Source organism: Nerophis ophidion, linkage group LG11 (genome assembly GCF_033978795.1).
Source record: "Nerophis ophidion isolate RoL-2023_Sa linkage group LG11, RoL_Noph_v1.0, whole genome shotgun sequence".
NCBI lineage: Eukaryota > Metazoa > Chordata > Actinopteri > Syngnathiformes > Syngnathidae > Nerophis > Nerophis ophidion.
The window spans coordinates 69,954,040-69,972,750 of record NC_084621.1 but is presented as its reverse complement, the minus strand read 5'-3'; the positions used below and the strand labels follow the sequence as shown (position 1 = coordinate 69,972,750).

The following is an 18,711-nucleotide window of genomic DNA, read 5'->3' as shown; positions in this document are numbered from 1 at the left end:
GCCAAAAGGACCCGATAGGACTCCTTCTTCAGCTTGACGGCATCCCTCACCGCTGGTGTCCACCAAGGGGTTTTAGGATTGCCGCCCCGACAGGCACCAACTACCTTGCGGCCACAGCTCCGATCTGCCGCCTCGACAATAGAGGTGCGGAACATGGTCCACTCGGACTCAATGTCCAGCACCTCCCTCGTGACATGTTCAAAGTTCTTCCGGAGGTGGGAATTGAAACTTTGTCTGACAGGAGACTCTGCCAGACGTTCCCAGCAGACCCTCACAATGCGTTTGGGCCTCCCAGGTCTGTCCGGCATCCCCCCCCACCATCGCAGCCAACTCACCACCAGGTGGTGATCGGTAGAAAGCTCCGCCCCTCTCTTCACCCGAGTGTCCATAACATGAGGCCGCAAATCCGATGACACAACTACAAAGTCGATCATGGAACTGCGGCCTAGGGTGTCCTGGTGCCAAGTGCACATATGGGCACCCTTATGTTTGAACATGGTGTTTGTTATGGACAAACTGTGACGAGCACAAAAGTCCAATAACAAAACACCACTCGGGTTCAGATCCGGGCGGCCATTCTTCCCAATCACGCCTCTCCAGGTTTCACTGTCGTTGCCAACGTGAGCGTTGAAGTCTCCCAGTAGGACAAGGGAATCACCCGGGGGAGCACTTTCCAGTACTCCCTCGAGCGCTTCCAAAAAGGGTGGGTACTCTGAACTGCTGTTTGGTGCATAAGCACAAACAACAGTCAGGACCCGTCCCCCCACCCGAAGGCGGAGGGAGGCTACCCTTTCGTCCACCGGGTTGAACTCCAACGTACAGGCTTTGAGCCGGGGGGAAACAAGAATTGCCACCCCAGCCCGTCGCCTCTCACTGCCGGCAACGCCAGAGTGGAAGAGGGTCCATTCCCTCTCGAGAGAAGTGGTTCCAGAGCCCTTGCTGTGCGTCGAAGTGAGTCCGACTATATCCAGCCGGAATTTCTCGACTTCGCGCACTAGTTCAGGCTCTTTCCCCCCCAGTGACGTGACGTTCCACGTCCCAAGAGCTAGCTTCTGTAGCCGAGGATCGGACCGCCAAGTGCCCTGCCTTCGGCTGTCGCCCAGCTCACAATGCACCTGACCTCTATGGCCCCTGCTATGGGTGGTGAGCCCATTGGAGGGGTGACCCACGTTGCCTCTTCGGGCTGTGCCCGGCCGGGCCCCATGGGAACAGGCCCGGCCACCAGGCGCTCGCCATCGTGCCCCACCTCCGGGCCTGGCTCCAGAGGGGGGCCCCGGTGACCCGCGTCCGGGCGAGGGAAATCTGGGTCCATGATGTTTCTTCTTCATAAAGGTCTTCGAGCTGCTCTTTGTCTGATCCCTCACCTAGAACCTGTTTGCCTTGGGAGACCCTACCAGGGGGCTTTATGCCCCCGGACAACATAGCTCCTAGGATCATTGGGACACGCAAACTCCTCTACCACGATAAGGTTGCAGCTCAGAGAGGAGCATTTTTGTAAAATAATTAATAAAAATAAAAAAACTATTAATTTACATCAATCGTGCGTTGAACAGCCGGCGATTTGGTATTACCGCTGAAGTCTTAATACAAGACTGCCGTAACTCGTAACATGACGGTGGCACTCAACGTTACAGATACAATACCGCCACCTACTGTTTTAAGAGTGTGCACCAGATTACCCTCCCTCACAAATACTGGACAACAAAAAATAAACATTTTAGGGCTTAACGGTGGGTTGCAGCCATGAGTTAGTGCGTCGTTGTATGTATCAGGCTAAAACTACAATACAAAACTAAATATTATCATATGATTTATCTATTGGATGGTATGTTAATTGCTTTACTACGTATGGATTATTAGATTAATCTTCACAATTAAGTGCTTAGTCAATCACAATGCAGAATAAGGCTTTTTTAAATATATTTTAATAAAAGACACAGATGAGTCACAAAGAGACAACATTTTTCACCATCTAAAACATGTTTTTCCCCCAAGTGAAATTCTAAAAAGCTCACCCAAGAGGTTGCTGTTGTTTTGCATTAAAGACGTTTGCTAAGAAACACGCCATCTAAAAAAGGGATTAGTGCGTGGACAGAAAAAGTACATGAGACAGCAAGTGAGAGCAATATACTTGGACTATGTGGTCAAAGGCTTTACAAACTTTTGTTCATATAAATATTGTGACCTCTCTAAATGGAAGCTTGAAATTCAGCTTTTCAGTCGAGACATTGCAGTACATCAAATCACATGAGACAGTTGCTACTTTACAAATAAATTACTGTTTAGTAGAACATGTAAAAAAAAGTGTGCTCCTGATGGAAAAAGGGACAACTGCCTTCATAAATGTTCCCACAAGAATTTTGTTAAAAATTGTACAAAAATGCAATCAGTATGCTATTAATGCAAAATGGTAAAATTGAGGGATACAATATAGTCATAAAAAGCATTCATTTAAAAAAGTGAAGCTTTCTGAAATGACTCTCCTAATTAAACATTTAGTTTTGTATTCATTCTTTCAAAATTCTCCAGAGAACATGCTCTTCCAATTTATTAACTTCACACACTGAACAAGATTGTACATTGAAGCAAGGACAGATATACATATATGGACATTCCCATTGAGGTCTGTGGTCTTGCAAAGTATATTAAAACCTGAGATAAACAGACCAAAGCTTTATCAAACAAAAATAGCCAAAGCAGTTCTGACGTCCGAGTAAACATCCTGGCTGAGGGAAGCACACTGTTATGTCCAATGAATTATTTCTGTTAGGGAAACCAAGACTTTGAATTGAGACCCCATATTCAGTCAAATCAATTGGCGTGCACAATTTTTCTTTTATCAGTTGAGGGATATGAATAACTTAAAAACGTCATTTTGTACAAACACTATAAAAGCATTAAACCTATAAAATAGAGCATATTTCAAAATAGATTAAGTTTTAATTCAAACTTTACACGAACATGTCGGCTACAAGTCGTCGGCCAGAAGTGACAGAGGGGAAATTTATGTTATTTTACCTGAGCAGTGAGCAAACCCCAAACAACTGTCCAAATTAGAGCACAGATTGTGTATCAATGTGAGGTATATAATTTAACTGAACAAATGTCTCTCCTAAATGAAATGCATGAATACACAAAAACATGAATGTAGTTGTCCCCAGTATTATTAAAGGATACATGCTAACAATCAAAACTAGTACCAAGACAATGAATCTGTAAATTAAAAAAAAAAAAAAAAAAACCTGCTAAGGACGTAAAAACATTTAAAAACAAACATAACTGCTATGACTGAAGTGGGAAATGATGCTTTGAATGAAACAAGGCGGATTCTAAAAGGTGAAGTTTGATGCGCATAGTGCAGTCTTCCTCTAACTACTGTGAACAGAAAGAAAAACACCATCTTGTCGCACTTTGCTACTTGGAAGGTGTGCGTGTGTTTATGTGTAGTAAGGAGTGGGTCAGTTGGTGTGTGTAGTGAGTTCTTCATTGAGGGAGTGGAGTCGAAGGAGAAGCTGTTTGTGGTGATTCAGTTACAATGCTGATGCTCCGCCATCTTTGCCCTGCAAAAAATACAACATATGCTTGTTTTTACATTTTAAATTAAGCAATGTATGTCATTTACCAATATGATGGTGACCCCAACATTCATTCTCCTCTTACAACATTATGTGCTTTAAACAATGTGGTTTGACTCACGTTAAACAATTCAGAGTGCTAACCACAGATTATTTTCATTACTAGAAAAAACAGTTCGAATAGAATTCAATTATTCAGCATTCATTTAACGTTTTCTTATGTATAAGTGATGTAAATGTGCTCCTCTAAAGCCTTCGTGTATGTTTGCAATTTGTCCCAAAATATAACAAGAACATCACCGGCTAGCTTATGTTACCATTAGTGGTTTAACAGAACATACATATTTTTTAAAAATGTCAACATTTTTCACAATTACTAATTATATTTAATAAAAAATGCTGGTTGGATCGAGGAATTTGTTTGGCGTTCAGGCGAGTCAGTCATTGATGTCTCATGTAAACACACGCAAAGAGTGTGTGCTTCAACACAAAAGTAGTTAATAAGACAAACAATTTGCAGTCATGTTGTTGTTATAACATACATTCAGCAATTGCCATTTTCAGCTATCCAGATGGCTACAACGATTAAATTGATTCATTCAATTACAAAAAAACATTGATTTATATTCCTGATAAATCATTTCAATGTAACTAATACAAATTGATAAAATCCTGACCGCATGGCTTGCCCGGAACTTTAAATACGTGGATAGTTGCCGCACAGCCGCTGCAATAAAGTGCACAAGAGCTGTGGTGTGTGGCGATAAAATGCAGTTTTTTGTTGTTATAATTTTTATTATTAATGCTCACATAAGTCCATCCATTTTCTACCGCTTATTCCCTTTTGGGGTCGCGGGGGGCGCTGGCGCCTATCTCAGCTACAATCGGGCGGAAGGCGGGGTACATCCTGGACAAGTCGCCACCTCATCGCAGGGCCAACACAGATAGACAGACAACATTCACACTCACATTCACACACTAGGGCCAATTAAGTGTTGCCAATCAACCTATCCCCAGCTGCATGTCTTTGGAAGTGGGAGGAAGCCGGAGTACCCGGAGGGAACCCACGCATTCACGGGGAGAACATGCAAACTCCACACAGAAAGATCCCGAGCCTGGATTTGAACCCAGGACTGCAGGAACTTCGTATTGTGAGGCAGACGCACTAACCCCTCTGCCACCGTGAAGCCGCCCACATAAGTGTGCAATTTTAATGTTGATTACGTGCATTTATTGAGGTAAAAAGAATGAAGGTTACTGCAAGCAGAATTTAATTTATTTAACTACTTTGAATTGGGGCTACGAAGTGTGTTTTATCCAAATACTAGATTATCGAACAAAACAATCGGTAGATTACTCGAATACAAAATATTAGTGATAGCTGCAGCCCTGAACACACAAAGTTAATGTGCGTGGACGTGTTACGTACTGAAATACCAAAGGACGGTTGTATTGCTTTAAAACACATTGGAAAGTTAGCACCCACTCGGCAACAGCATAAAGGTTGCAAACAAAAAAATCCCACTTCAAAAGTTTTTGGGCCCATTTACTTTACAGCGTTTCTCAATTAATTGAGGATGCACCTCACTAATCTTCTCAATCAATAGAAATTGAACTTGGAATTTAGAATAGTCATTGTCCAGCTGCTGTATCAGAATGGATTTACGGTCTTCTGAAAATACCTCAACACACAGCCATTAATGTCTAAATAATAATTATTTGTCCAAACTGTGTCCTTGGTGTGAATATTTAGTGTGGGCACCATTGTACTAAGCACTGCATTGATTCAAATACTCCATGATAGATGTTAAAAGCCTTACACTACTCCACCTTCTGCTTGAGGATGCTTGGCACTCAATTTGGATCAAGCTTAGAGGACACATACAGTAAACGTCCACTTCCTCACCTTGACCTTCCTCAGCAAGGCACTTGACATCTTGGATGTTTGGGCTCCCGTTTAATGTAGTAAAACTGCCATGTCTCCCAGATTCCTATTATTCAGTTTTTTACAAAACATTTTGGAGTTTATGTTAACCTAAATAAACCGCAGCTCCCTGGTTTCGGCCTCACTCATGCAGCCCCAGACCACAATGCAAGACTGTTGACAGTTAACTTGTGTATTACCAGTACTTTGCCAGCTATTTATACAATAAAGGCTGTATGTTGACTCATTTTATGTGGACAGTAAATCTTAGGTGTGTGAATCTTTGGGCACCTAAAGATTCTATTAGATTCCTGGTGTGACAATTTGATTCAAAATCAATTTTCGATTCAACACGATTCTCGGTTTAAACCGATTCTCGAAATGTATTATTTGGTATGATAATTATAATGAAACATTTTCAAAACAGGTTACAGGTTAGAAACTATTTCTGGTAGCATGGAGATGGCCCAAAACATTTTTTTTGTTTAAGTTGTAATTATGAATCGATTTAGAATCGGAATGATTAAGAATTACAATTCGGCTGTGAAAACAGATTTTTTTTTGTGCACCCCTAGTAAATCTATACTGCTATACAAGCTGTTCACAGACTACTTAAAAGTATATGCACAATTGATTTCTATAGAATTGTCTCTTGAGAAGATGTAAAATGGTTGCCTTGTGCTCGTACTGATGTCATGATGGCAAAATGTATACCTTATCCTGGTCATTATCGCTGTCTGCACTAATGACAATCCTTTTCTCCACCCGAGTCTCTGAGGAGCCGCTTTTCACTATCTGCTTCAGGAATTAAAGTATATAATGGTTTAGTAATTCAAAAGATGAGCTCAGAGGAGTACATTGAACTGTGGGCAGCTGACCTTTGAGATGTGCGTAGTAGTTGTGGTGATGGTGGTGCCACTGGTAGTTTCTGAGGTCTGAGAGATGGACATTTTTGTGCTTTCTTTGTCCTCGTCTGCACCATCAACTGCACCCTGGGAGAGACAGCAACTCGACAATGAATGTGTGCAGACAAAATCTGGGCATCAGCTGTATTCTCATGCGATTGGATAATTGGATAAGTAAGCTGATGAGAGAACTATTGAGAGTAGTGTTGCCAAGTGGGGAAGTTGGACAATACATTCAGTCACCTGACAAATTTATGTGACACCATTTCTGCATTATGCTAACGCGTTACATGTATCGTTTCATGGCGGAACCAGGGCTCTTACAATGGCCTGAATCCTATCACGCCGGCTCACATTTTGCTGCAGCTAAGTCTTCCTTCAGGCACACGAGCCAGACAATTACTTATACTAAGCCCCTACCTTTGAAGACTCATAGGTGACTGTCTGGGTTGGGACGATAGGGACCTCTGTGGTGGAGATGCCACTGGGTAAGGAGTTGGAGGCAGCTGTGATGGTGACTGTCTGGGTCTGCACCAGAGGGGGCTGTGGATGGGAGCATAGCCCCATGAGTGGCTGTTTAACCAGACACATTGCACCCCACAGAAAAAAAACTTTTACGACATGAATGCTGGAAGGAATTGATTCCCAATGAAACAATCCTTTCTTTGCTTTCAAAATATTCCCTTTAAATCACCAGTGATTACAAAAGGAAACCAAACCAAATATGAAGCCAGGATCCCAAAAGATGAGAGGAAACCCAAGATGGTAAAAGAAAGTCAGATAATTAGAGGGATCATCCATATCTGAGATCTTAGCACACAACTGTGCGACACCTATGCAACAACTGCCACAATTCACATTTATTTTGCGCTGGTGCTGCAGCGGTGAGCAAGTGTGGCAAAAGTATCAATCAATCAACAATGAAATAGAACAAAGCTCAAGCAGAGACAGAATCAACTTGAGGAAGGCTACCTGGAAGCTATGTACGGCCCGTGGCGCACCATTTCTGAAATATGGAGCAGAAGTTCCAACTATGTTCCCAGAGCACTCTGGAAGTCCAGAAACTATTTTCCTCTGGTTTTCATGAAAACCTTTAGTTGAGAGGTTGAGGGAGGGAGGCGGCTGTGCCACATTTACTATGGGAGCAAAGGAGGGCCTCATAACTAAAAGCTCTTCCTGATCACATGACTTCTCTACTGGAACACATGGGGCGTCAGCACATCGACAGAGGCCCACAGCAGGACTGGACTTGTTGGAAAAGTCCAAAGTGATGAAGGTTTCCTCATGTGCAGCCTTTGCCTCTGAACCACTGCACATTGGACTAATGCTCACACTCTAAAAAAAAAGAAAAGGCCAATACATTCAAGTTGGTAGCATGATAAATCCACCGCAGAATGCACATCATCCTGTTATAAGGTTTTTGGCTAAACAAAACATGAATGTTTGGCAAGTTTATCATAGTGTTGTCACGTTCATTCACCTCAAAGAATCAAAACAGATGCAAAACCAACACACACAGCTTTAGCGAGATATTATGGTTGACATAGCATCCTCTTTTCTAGTTATATTCCTCACACATTCTGTACTAACAACACAAAAGGGTAAATCATCAGATTGCTTAATTTGTACTTTGATAAAGCTATTGCATTCCAGTGTTAGTTATGGAGAAAACAAATGTAACATTAAAATTTGACTACTTTTTCTTTATCCAACATGATAGACATACACTATGGAACCTCCAGAAGTCACACCATTTGGAGATCAGCCAACATCTCGGACAAAATATCTCAGATATAAAATTAAAACTTTTGAGTTTTGTTAGCCGGACCCATCATTGGTAAGGGTCTGGCTGTTCAATACAATACAAGCTAATATAAATTTATAAAACTGCATTAACAATTTAAGATTAACACGCACATACTGTACATTGTAGCTTGAGGCATAATCATCAGTGTGCTTCCCAGTACAATACTGTATGGTGTGTGTACAATATCGTCCATTACGGGACTGTCAATGTAATAAGTAGTTTACTTTACAGTGGTTCACTTTCCCTTTACTTTTATTGCAAGTGGGAACATGACGATAAACGGTAATAATGATAACCATGGTAAGACTTCTGACAGCTAGTATTATCGTTTTAATTTAAAATTATAAACAATAACGTGATTTATAACTGTACATTGTTAAACTCATGAACTGACTGGCCCCAGCTAGCTAGTTTACATGCTAACATGAAAACAAAAGACACTAACGTATTTCCCCATTAAGAAACGACATACCCAAATCTCAACTTATATGAACACATTACTGACTGAGCAACTAATATATTCAATTGTGCACATTGAACCTACAAGCTGTGTTCTCTTAGAACAGAGTAATCATTCTATACTCAGGGAAATATGAGACAAGAAGTGTTTGTCACGGTGTATTCAAAGACCGCTAAAAAGAGTAGAACGCAACAACGCCTACAAGAAATAATTAATAATACTAATAGATTTAATTTATTACACACTTTTTTATTTAAGTAAATCTTAAAAGTGTTGCAGTACAAAAAAATATTTAAAATAATAAAAGCTCAGCCACTAAAACAGATAAAATACTAAGACAAACACTATCAGTGAGACATTAGAAACACAAAACATGAAAAATAGTGGCTTTTATAACAGTGTGACTATTTTAGTTATTAAATAAATAACTTGGTCAAAAGATTTCAGTTTGTGTATTTTTTCCTTTTGAGCACATTCAACAATACCGCGATAACCGTGATAAATTTGGCTGCAATAACCGTGATATTATATTTTCATATTGTTATATCCTAAATACCGCGATACATTTGGCTGTAATAACCGTGATATTATATTTTCATATCATTAATTGTAGTAAGCATGTTTGAATTGTACTTAAACCATGCATGTTAAGCTGGTACAATTCAGAGGTTAGTTGGGATAACTTGGATGTCAAAACGCCACAACATGGATTTTGTTCAACTTTGGAAGTTCCACTGTATCAGTATAATAAAACAAATACAAATGATAAATTGCATACCTGCATAACAAAATACAAAATGCATGAATACACAACCAGTGAAGTGTATATGGAATACCTTTATTCTTTGTTCATGCAACAGGATGCGTGCAGTAGTTATATAAGGCCTTGTTTGTACTGTACTTGCTAAAGGACAAATATTACAATTAAGCTGCCTCAAGAATTGTAATCACAGAGGTTATGCACTGTGACAAATATTTTGGCACCAAAATTAACAGCCTTGTAGAATGTTGTATCAAGATCACAAATTACGGTAAATATGCTAGTTCCCTTACTGATCAGCTTATCCAAATATCTTAAAAACACTCGACAATACAAATTTAGTAAAAAAGTATGTAAACGTGATGTAGACAGAGAATAGAAGACCTGTTAAAATGTGATATTATGTAACATATAAATAATGAGTCCAATAGAAATCAGAGAAAATGTGGAAGGAAGAAGATTGGATTGTATTCCAGTGCTAATTAGTCTTGAGAATGAGTCTGTTTGGGAAATGGTATGGTGCCAGAAATGGAAAAGGGGACTGTCCTGTTCCAGAGACGGAAGGGGAAAAAATGGTGGCTTCTCAAGTGGAGCGGAGGATGAAAAAAAGATGAAGAAAGCTACAGTGATGTCGGAGAGGAGAGAAAGCGAGAGACTGATGGCAAGGTGATTGGGTGCTGTCTCCGCAGGTCACACTCACACCAGTGTGGGACTTCCACAGGGTCCAGAAGGCCCCTCAGCTGCGTTTGGAGTAGAAGTCTAGCAGGGGGCCGCGTGGGAGGCGGGTGACAAACTGAAGGGGGCGGGGTTTGGGGAGCAGGGGAGAGAGATGAGAGGGAGGAATTTTGATGGCAATTAACCTTGGAAAAATGTTATTAGGTATTTGTAAATTAAAATTTGGATGGCATCACCATTGACAAAATTGTTTGAGTGATTCAGATTGCAGGTACTGTTATTTCAAGCCTAAATATACTGCATTTTAACATGTACTCCATCAGAGCACTTGACTAAACACGGAAAAGAGAAAAAGGCATGCTAACTATAATAGCATCTTATGCAGGAAAATTATTTCATATTATCTATTGCTTTTCTGCAAAATTAGTAATTTGTTACATTAAATGTATTTAACTAGTGTTACATAATGACCCATTGCATTTTAATCTGGCTGTTTGTTCTAATTCTCCTCCTCTCTGCAGATGTTGATCTTTTAGTGCAATACAGATGTGTTGGGAAAATGTGATTTGGTTGTATAAACAGAACACAGAGGGAGCTCCATTAAAAGATGTCCAATTGAAGATACAATGCACGATAAAAAATTGCTCACAATGATTGATTATTTTGCTGCCTAGAGAGGTTATAAAAACTAATAGATCTGTAAGTCACACCTTGTCTCTTCGGACACAAACAATTTGAGGTTTGGGGAAAGCAGCAGTAAATTGAGAACACAGTGGAAAGTGGGAAGAAAGAGCGCAATGCATAACACATTCGAGCAACAACAAGTTTGATGAAGGAAGGCTAGAGAAGCAAGGGAAAGGTCATGTCTGCTCTTTTCCAGAATGTGCAAATCTTGCAGTTAGGGGTTCATTCCCGATGCCATGCACCACATCTAATGTCAAGCAATGGACACGTCAGCATCTGATGCATGTCATGATATGAAGCACATTAGTGGATAGCATGTCTCACAGATGCCTAGTCCACATCAGACTTAATTGAAAATACGGAAGTGCAGGGCCAAGTCAACCAATCCCATTCCATTCTTCATACACATGCTTGTGCTGCATATCACATACCATTGCCATGAATAGGTCTGAACATGCGAACACATATACCATCAAACAGTCAACCAATAAAAGAAGCAACTGGTCAGTGCTTGGCCAAAATGCAATTTTAGTGGAAGGATCTTGTGGAGCAATAATTTATGTAATAAAAACTAAAGATCCTCAAAATTTAACATAAATAAAAGTGCACACAAGCCAGGGATGCTTTTTGCAAACACATACAATCTTCAGAGTTGACAAACTATGAACAATCTGATATGACACATGCATATACACATGAAGTTGAGGGTATTCTTCTAATCTATATTTAATTCCCATATCTTAAATGCATACAGATATGTTTGCTGTTTCAGACTTACCCCATCTGCACTGGGCTGACCATTCACACCCAGCGAGCGTAATGGAGAGTGTGTTGACAAACGCTTGTCCCATTCACTGGGCCTGGATTCTGGCAAAGCTTCCATGAAGTTCCTTTTCAGCTCGCTGACACTGGCGTGATGCCTGAGCAGGTCCTCCTGAGGCTTATCAAACTCCTACAATCGGAACATGAAGCGGAGAGAGGGAGGACGAGCAGTAGGGTGATGGTGTGAATATACCGTAATCAAAAGGTAATGGAGAGAGAGGCAGGTGTGGACAAAGTGTGGAGGGGAGAAATTGTGAAAGTGGAGGAATTTAGAATTTTCAAAGTTGGGCGAAATGAAAGAAAAGGAGAGAGAAAGGGGAAAACAATTAATATTGGTGGCTATTGTTTGAGTAAACTTGTGCCTTAAAATGATTAAATAAGCAACAGCAGATTTTGTGATTTTTGGTCACACATGAGATGGGCCACATTTTAAGTGTTGTAGATCATGTAAATAAATAAATGATAAATGGGTTGTACTTGTATAGCGCTTTTCTACCTTCAAGGTACTCAAAGCGCTTTGACACTGCTTCCACATTTACCCATTCACACACACATTCACACACTGATGGAGGGAGCTGCCATGCAAGGCGCCAACCAGCACCCATCAGGAGCAAGGGTGAAGTGTCTTGCTCAGGACACAACGGACGTGACGAAGTTGGTACTAGGTGGGATTTGAACCAGGGCCCCTCGGGTTGCGCACGGCCACTCTCCCACTGCGCCACGCCGTCCCTAACAATGATAAATCATCAGAGACACATTTGAAAAACACCAAAGTTCTCAGGCTTGTTTGATTGATGATATTCAACAGCCATGATTTGTCAAACAGACTTGATTGTGGTATGAAGGGTATAAGCATTAAATCACAGATTTCGAGCACAGCATGAGGCTGGCAAATCAGCAAGCAAGCGGGTAAAAAAACTGAAGTTATAATAGAATTAAATGAAGATGAAGCCTGGACAAAAACAAACCTGTTTGGATTGAACATAAATTAATAAAGCACAAATAAAACTAAACATTTAGCACCAAGTTGATCTCAATGATTTTGTGTGTGTGATTACACATTACCATACATTCCACGCATGTAGTCAAAGCTTTAGTAATTTAGTGTTCCTATTGACTGTGGCGCAACTTAATGGTAAGTGTCGCCAAATACATCATTTTCACACACACAGCAACACAAATATTCAACAATTTAGACTTCCAGCTGCTTAGTTTTATTTTCCAAAATGCTTTCAGTGCGTTGTAATTATTGCAAATATGAACATTAGATGGTAAAAGGATGCGAGAAGCAGTTAAGTAAAGCAGGAGAATACTGATGATCCAGAAAGATTATAGAATGATATTCAGCTTGTTAGGTGTTTTTCAGATGATTACTTGTATATGACTTCTAAAGGACAGTCAATGTAAGTATCAAGAACAATCGCCAAATTAGTATTGGTCTACATTTCAACAGCACTCTCCTGAAACATGTGGATTAGAGTTGCCATAAACACATTTGTTAGGTAACCTTATGCAAGTTTTAAATCATCGTGCAAGCGTGATATGAAACAGCAGCCAGTGCATCAAAGTGCAAGAAAACACAGCAAGAGACTGACATCTCGAGCAGGGATACAAACCTCCAACATTAAAAGGCTATGTCTGATATAAATTGAATCTCCCTCAATTTTCTTAGCTCTTTTCTGTGAAAAATGAACAGAAAAAAGGGGTTGGATCAGGGTGTCAGTTTCTGTGCGTGTTGGCAGCTACCTGCTGCACCTCAGACATGCACACTCTAAAATGTAATCATGTGTGAATTGAAAAGATGAGCTGCAAACCTATATACAGTACATGCAAACAGGTGGGACTAAAAATTAAAGCCTAACCAGTTTCAGTATTCTAGTCTGAAGTTAAATTAAGAAACAAGGACTTGAGAAGTGACACTAGTGGTGATAATACACTAGTTATGATGATCTACGTCAGTAAAGTTAATAGTACAAATAATCATGCAAGACATTCCAGGGTAATAAGTGCATGCAATGAATACATACATGTTTAATTAACGGCTAATGACTGTTGAAGCCACAGAACACTACAGTTATACTTAGTCCATAAGGCAAGCAAATAATGATATTTGGTAAATGTATACTCCTTGAACCCTTTATGGCCTAGCTATTGTTTATGCAGGCAAATGAGAAAAGGATGGAATTAATCTTGGGCATAACTCAGGGACATTAGAAATGTAGAAATGACTGCGAAGGACACACAAGGCTAAAAATCTGACCTTTCGCAATTGCACCAGTTCCGTGCTCGTCACATCAGACTAGGATGAGAGAGGGAGACATGTTAGCATATCCTCTGCTTCTTGTTTTTTATGGATATGTGTCTCTGAGGCTGGTGGCACTAACCTGAATGTCCCCATTGATGGAGGGGATCATTGAGGAGTCTACAGATCTCTGGTCCCTCCACACTGCTGACTACAGCAGCAAGAGACACAGCTCATAGAACAATATGCGCTGGGTTGTTTTGCATCTTTACTAACAAAAATACTTACAATGTATCTATTGGTCGTGATTATCGCCCAAAAAATATATACCAAAGCGATCAATATTTAGAAGACATCTTAGGAACAATGTAACAAGGCCCCAGATTTTCAAATAGGCTCATACCCGAATTGATACTTTTTAGTACAATTAAACAGTAAAACGTAAACTTAAAATAAATACCTTGTCCTCGTTTTTTGATGGCTCAATGGCTTCTAAGGTGATCTCAAGTGTTCGTTCCTCTTTGATGGCTGTCCTGATGGGAGTAGAGGTCTGAGGCTGTTCCAATGGTGCCATGGGGATTCCGGCCTCTGCCAGAGCAGCTTGGGAGAAGACTGGCGCGCTGACAGGACGGGTGCTCCTCTGTGTGATCACCACTAAACAATAGACAAATTAGAAAGGGGATTGGTTGTAAAAAAACAGTATTGAAATACTGAGACAGCCATCATCAAATAAGTACAACACACGACTTACAACATGCCAGAAATCATACTAAAAGTCACAAGCTTTCATGAGGAGACCACACACTGCAAGAATATAATTCACCTTGGATCCGACATCTTCAAGTAGACCAAAAGTACATAACCAGCAAATTGAAAGAAGGACAAGATGCGGTTGAATTCAGGTAATTACGTTAGGAAGCAAGAAGCTACAAAGCTCAACACGACTGAAGCAGTGAGTATTGAGATTATGAAGCAACATTTCTTCAATCTGCAAAACAAAGTGCAGTCACACATATGTGCATAATGGTTGACCGGCATCCATCTTGAAGCGATGTTAATAAGTGCCAAAGAAAGTGAAAACTTGTGCAAGAAGTGTATTTATAAAAAGTCAAACCAATCAGGCAAAATACCTGACTTTCTGCGGTCATCGTCGAGTAGAATAAACCAATCATCATCACGAGTATATTTAAGGCGAGGTCTTTCTTCCAGGATCTGTTTCTCAAACTGAGGTCTTGTCACAAAACTAGAAATCCTCGTTTTGACCTTGGTGGTTCTTTGAATTTCTGCCGGAGATCGGATGTGTTCAGAGACAGCAACTAATTTGATTTCTTGCAATATCATGAAAAACATTAAAACACAGATAATTCAGCAACCCTAACCTCCATAAAAGGTTTGGAGGTAGTTTGTCATACAATAAACTCGTTGCATACATAGTTGGACTGTCCACTTAAAAATACCTGATTTTTTCGGAGCCACATCCAGCAGATTAAACCAATCATCATCCACCTTTCTCTCTGTTAGACATGGCTGCTGCTGTGACGACATCGCCTGCATCGACATATCCTCCACAAAAGTAATTCTCTGCAGTGACCTCTTCTCTAAAACTGAAAACCCTTTTGATGGTGTTACATCAGGAAACATTTGGACAGGTTCGGGAACTAAAGTAGAATACAAATGATATGTGAGCTCTCATAACCACACTGAAACCTGAACATTTGATTTTTGTACTGATGTAATGTAATACAAAATTAACAGAATACCAGGTGATTTGACTGCAGTATTTAGGAGTAGAAACCAGTCATCATCAACCTCTCTTGACTGTGATGGTTTAATCTCGAAAAACGTTACAGATCGCCTCACATCTTCTTTGTTGAATCTCGACGTTGGTCCTTTGACTTTCACCACATCCACAATACGCTTGACCAAAGAAACTAACACAAAAATAAATTAGTATTCCTGCTGCATTTGCTAATTATAAATTAACCTTGGATTAATACATAATGCTGTCATTATCATTAACATTTGTGAATGCATTACTTGTTTGGAATTTAAATTCCAAAGTGCATGAAGGATACCTGATGATACAGCAGTGATCTTTTCTGGGATGATATCGAACAAGTGAAACCAATCATCACCTTCCCTTCTTGATGCTTGAACAACTGCGGTCATTGTCATTTCAGATAGACACGTCTCATCACGCCTGCTCTCGCCACCAATTATCATCTTCTCCCAAGTTCTACTTTCAGTGGTTAACACCTCAGTCTTAAATGTCTTCCTCATTGCCAGAGTGATTTCAACAGGAGTGACTGGCACAAGCAAACAAAGTCAAAGTGAGAGGAACGTATATTGCCAGAATATTGTAAGCGCAAACCACTAACTTTATACCTGAAGGTATTCTGGCTGCCACATCCCGAAAAGCATCAAACACAACAAACCAGTCATCATCTATCTCTGGTTGTGATTGGGATGACTGCTGTTTTGTCTGGTGAATCTGTGGAAGTTCCTCCTCAATATATTTTATTTCAATCACCGGTCCAACAACTGGATAGCTCTTAGCTGGCATTGGCATTACTGTTTTAGAATGAAAAAATTGTTTGGTTTGCTGAAGTATGAAAAAAGCACATAAAATGGAAGCAGTGAAGTAGGTACCTGTTGGGACAAAGGATATTTCCCTGGTAATAATATCCAGAAGTAGAAACCAATCGTCAACTTTAGTCATGACTGGTTGAACTGTTTTCTGCTCTGGATATATTTTCGTAGGAGCCTCAACTCGCTGCAGCATTATTTTTTCTACTTCAACATCTACTTGTTCTTCAATCAGACTAGACATGCTTTTTTGGGGGTCATGATGCACAGCCATGGTCACTTGAAAAAATAAGCATGTAAAAATGTTTTTTACCACTGAAGGTTTTATGGTATAAGAAATTAGCATGTGGGCAAAGTCAGCAATACCTGGTGACACAAACAATGTTTCTCTTGTGGGAACATCCAGTAGTGAAAACCAGTCATGCTCACATTCTCTTATACCCCGGGACAGCATTGTGACTTCTCTTAGGTTCAGATCATCTTTAAGTTCCGTTTCTTCCACTACTCCAACTTCTGCAGGTTTGTCTCTCATTTCTACTGCTTCTACTTCAGCCAGAGAGACGTCGTCTTTAGCAGGGACCTCAAAAGCCACTACAAAAAGATACAAATCCTCAGGCACCACAGGTTTCAAAGGGGCCAAGAAAGCCAGCAAAGCTCTATGTGACTGCTTGCTTTGGTAAAACGGATGACATTTAAGCAATACCTGATTGTACATAAGTTGTTTCTTTGGGAACAACATCCAACAACACAAACCAGTCATCGTCTCGCTCTTTTACCAGCTGCTGTTGTATTTCTGGAAGATGTCTTGGTGCTTCTTCCCTCATCTGTCTTTCTTCAAGCAGCACCCCCCTAATCTCATTGAACTTTTCAACCACAGAGACCAAACTTTCTGCCTCCTCTGGGACTTGTTTCGTGAAGGTAACTGACATGAGTAGAAAATGGATGAGCATATACAACTACAGACAAGCGAGTGTTCTGGAAATCAGGACACAAAGATTCAGCACTACCTGGTTGGACATATCTTGGAGCCACATTTAGCAACACAAACCAGTCATCTCTTTCCGCGTTGATCTTTGGTTGTGGGATATTTTCTTCTGCTATGGATGGCTCTTCCAGTGTAAATAACCTCTCATTCTCATATGTTGTAACCTTTGCTTTTGAAGTGAAAAACTCCTCATCCAAATCAACATGTTCCACTGATGCGACTGATCAAAGTAAAGAAAAATAGGAGAGAAAAGTTGCTCCAAAGACTCAAAAGGAAGATATTCAACAAATTAAACCAACAATAAATTAGTTTGAACAGAATTGGATATCAATTATAGCTCCAAAGTCAAAACTTGTACTTAAACAAATTAGCACTAAAGACAGATTTAAGTTTCTTAGTTCAAATTGACATACTGTACCTTGTGGTTTGACAATAGCTGTGTATGGTGGACGGTCAAAAAGCATGACCCAGATATCCCTTTCTTCTACTAGTTGAGATCTATCTTCAAATTCAAGCCTCTCTGTAACAATCTTAGCTTTCTCCTCCTTTATTATTGTCTTCAGTCTAATCTCATCTAAAATATCTTCTGATATTAGCTCTGTCTGTGCTGCTTTCACAGTATCAGGCTGCTGCTGCATTCTCTGGTCTACAAACGCAACTCTCTTCTTAGTCCTTTCCACCATGTGATAAGCTACCTCAGAAGAGGAAATTAGTTGTGGCGAACTAATCTTTTTCTCCACCTCATTTTGCCATTCACATTCGATCTGACGTAGCTTTTGTCTCAAATTTTCATCAAACAAACTGGCATCCTTTGCCTTGTTTTTACTCTCAATCCTTGCCTCATCTACCTCAGGTGACAGTCCTTTTAAAAACACTTCTTTTATTTGCTCCTCTAATTCATCCACCTCTTCTCCATCTTTACTTTTCCGTACCATCATCAGAGAATTTTTTAACACAGTCCGAGTTATAGTTTCACTTTCTTTTTGTAGTTCTTCCTCTTTAAGCTTAGCAACTTCTTCTTCTCCTAATTCCTGTTCTATGACTTCCTGGATCCTATCTGCCATTTCATCAACTTCCTGGAGCCTCTCTTCCAAGTCCTTCACTTTCCTCAGCCTCCTTTCCAAATGTTCCATCTCTTCTAGTTTGTCCACCATCATCACCATCGACTGTAGCCTCTCTTTGAGCTCCTCATCTGTCAGTTCTTGTTCTGTAAAACTCTCAGTCTGTTCATCCTTCACCTGGATGTGGGCTGCAGGGAGGGGAACAGGTAACGACTATGAATCATT

General features: G+C 40.3%; 1 protein-coding gene across 4 annotated transcripts in view; it reads right to left on the bottom strand.

Annotated features, from left to right (window-relative positions):
- Positions 1-1,903: 1,903 nt before the first annotated feature.
- The window catches only part of LOC133562413 (uncharacterized), a 45,928-nt gene continuing 29,120 nt past the window's right edge, over positions 1,904-18,711 (bottom strand). For all 4 annotated transcript variants that reach the window (XM_061916598.1, XM_061916597.1, XM_061916596.1 and 1 more), the window contains 20 exons: positions 17,844-18,674; positions 17,448-17,645; positions 17,144-17,362; positions 16,807-17,031; positions 16,504-16,719; positions 16,240-16,425; positions 15,930-16,160; positions 15,615-15,785; positions 15,312-15,512; positions 14,985-15,137; positions 14,315-14,508; positions 13,997-14,065; positions 13,873-13,911; positions 13,229-13,291; positions 11,569-11,742; positions 7,377-7,739; positions 6,825-6,947; positions 6,378-6,491; positions 6,214-6,297; positions 1,904-3,560 (listed from right to left, as the gene is read on the bottom strand). In XM_061916598.1, the coding sequence (XP_061772582.1) occupies positions 3,531-3,560; positions 6,214-6,297; positions 6,378-6,491; positions 6,825-6,947; positions 7,377-7,739; positions 11,569-11,742; positions 13,229-13,291; positions 13,873-13,911; positions 13,997-14,065; positions 14,315-14,508; positions 14,985-15,137; positions 15,312-15,512; positions 15,615-15,785; positions 15,930-16,160; positions 16,240-16,425; positions 16,504-16,719; positions 16,807-17,031; positions 17,144-17,362; positions 17,448-17,645; positions 17,844-18,674 (3,884 nt within the window). In that variant the 3' untranslated portion in view covers positions 1,904-3,530. The remainder of the gene's footprint in view (positions 3,561-6,213; positions 6,298-6,377; positions 6,492-6,824; positions 6,948-7,376; positions 7,740-11,568; positions 11,743-13,228; positions 13,292-13,872; positions 13,912-13,996; positions 14,066-14,314; positions 14,509-14,984; positions 15,138-15,311; positions 15,513-15,614; positions 15,786-15,929; positions 16,161-16,239; positions 16,426-16,503; positions 16,720-16,806; positions 17,032-17,143; positions 17,363-17,447; positions 17,646-17,843; positions 18,675-18,711) is intronic.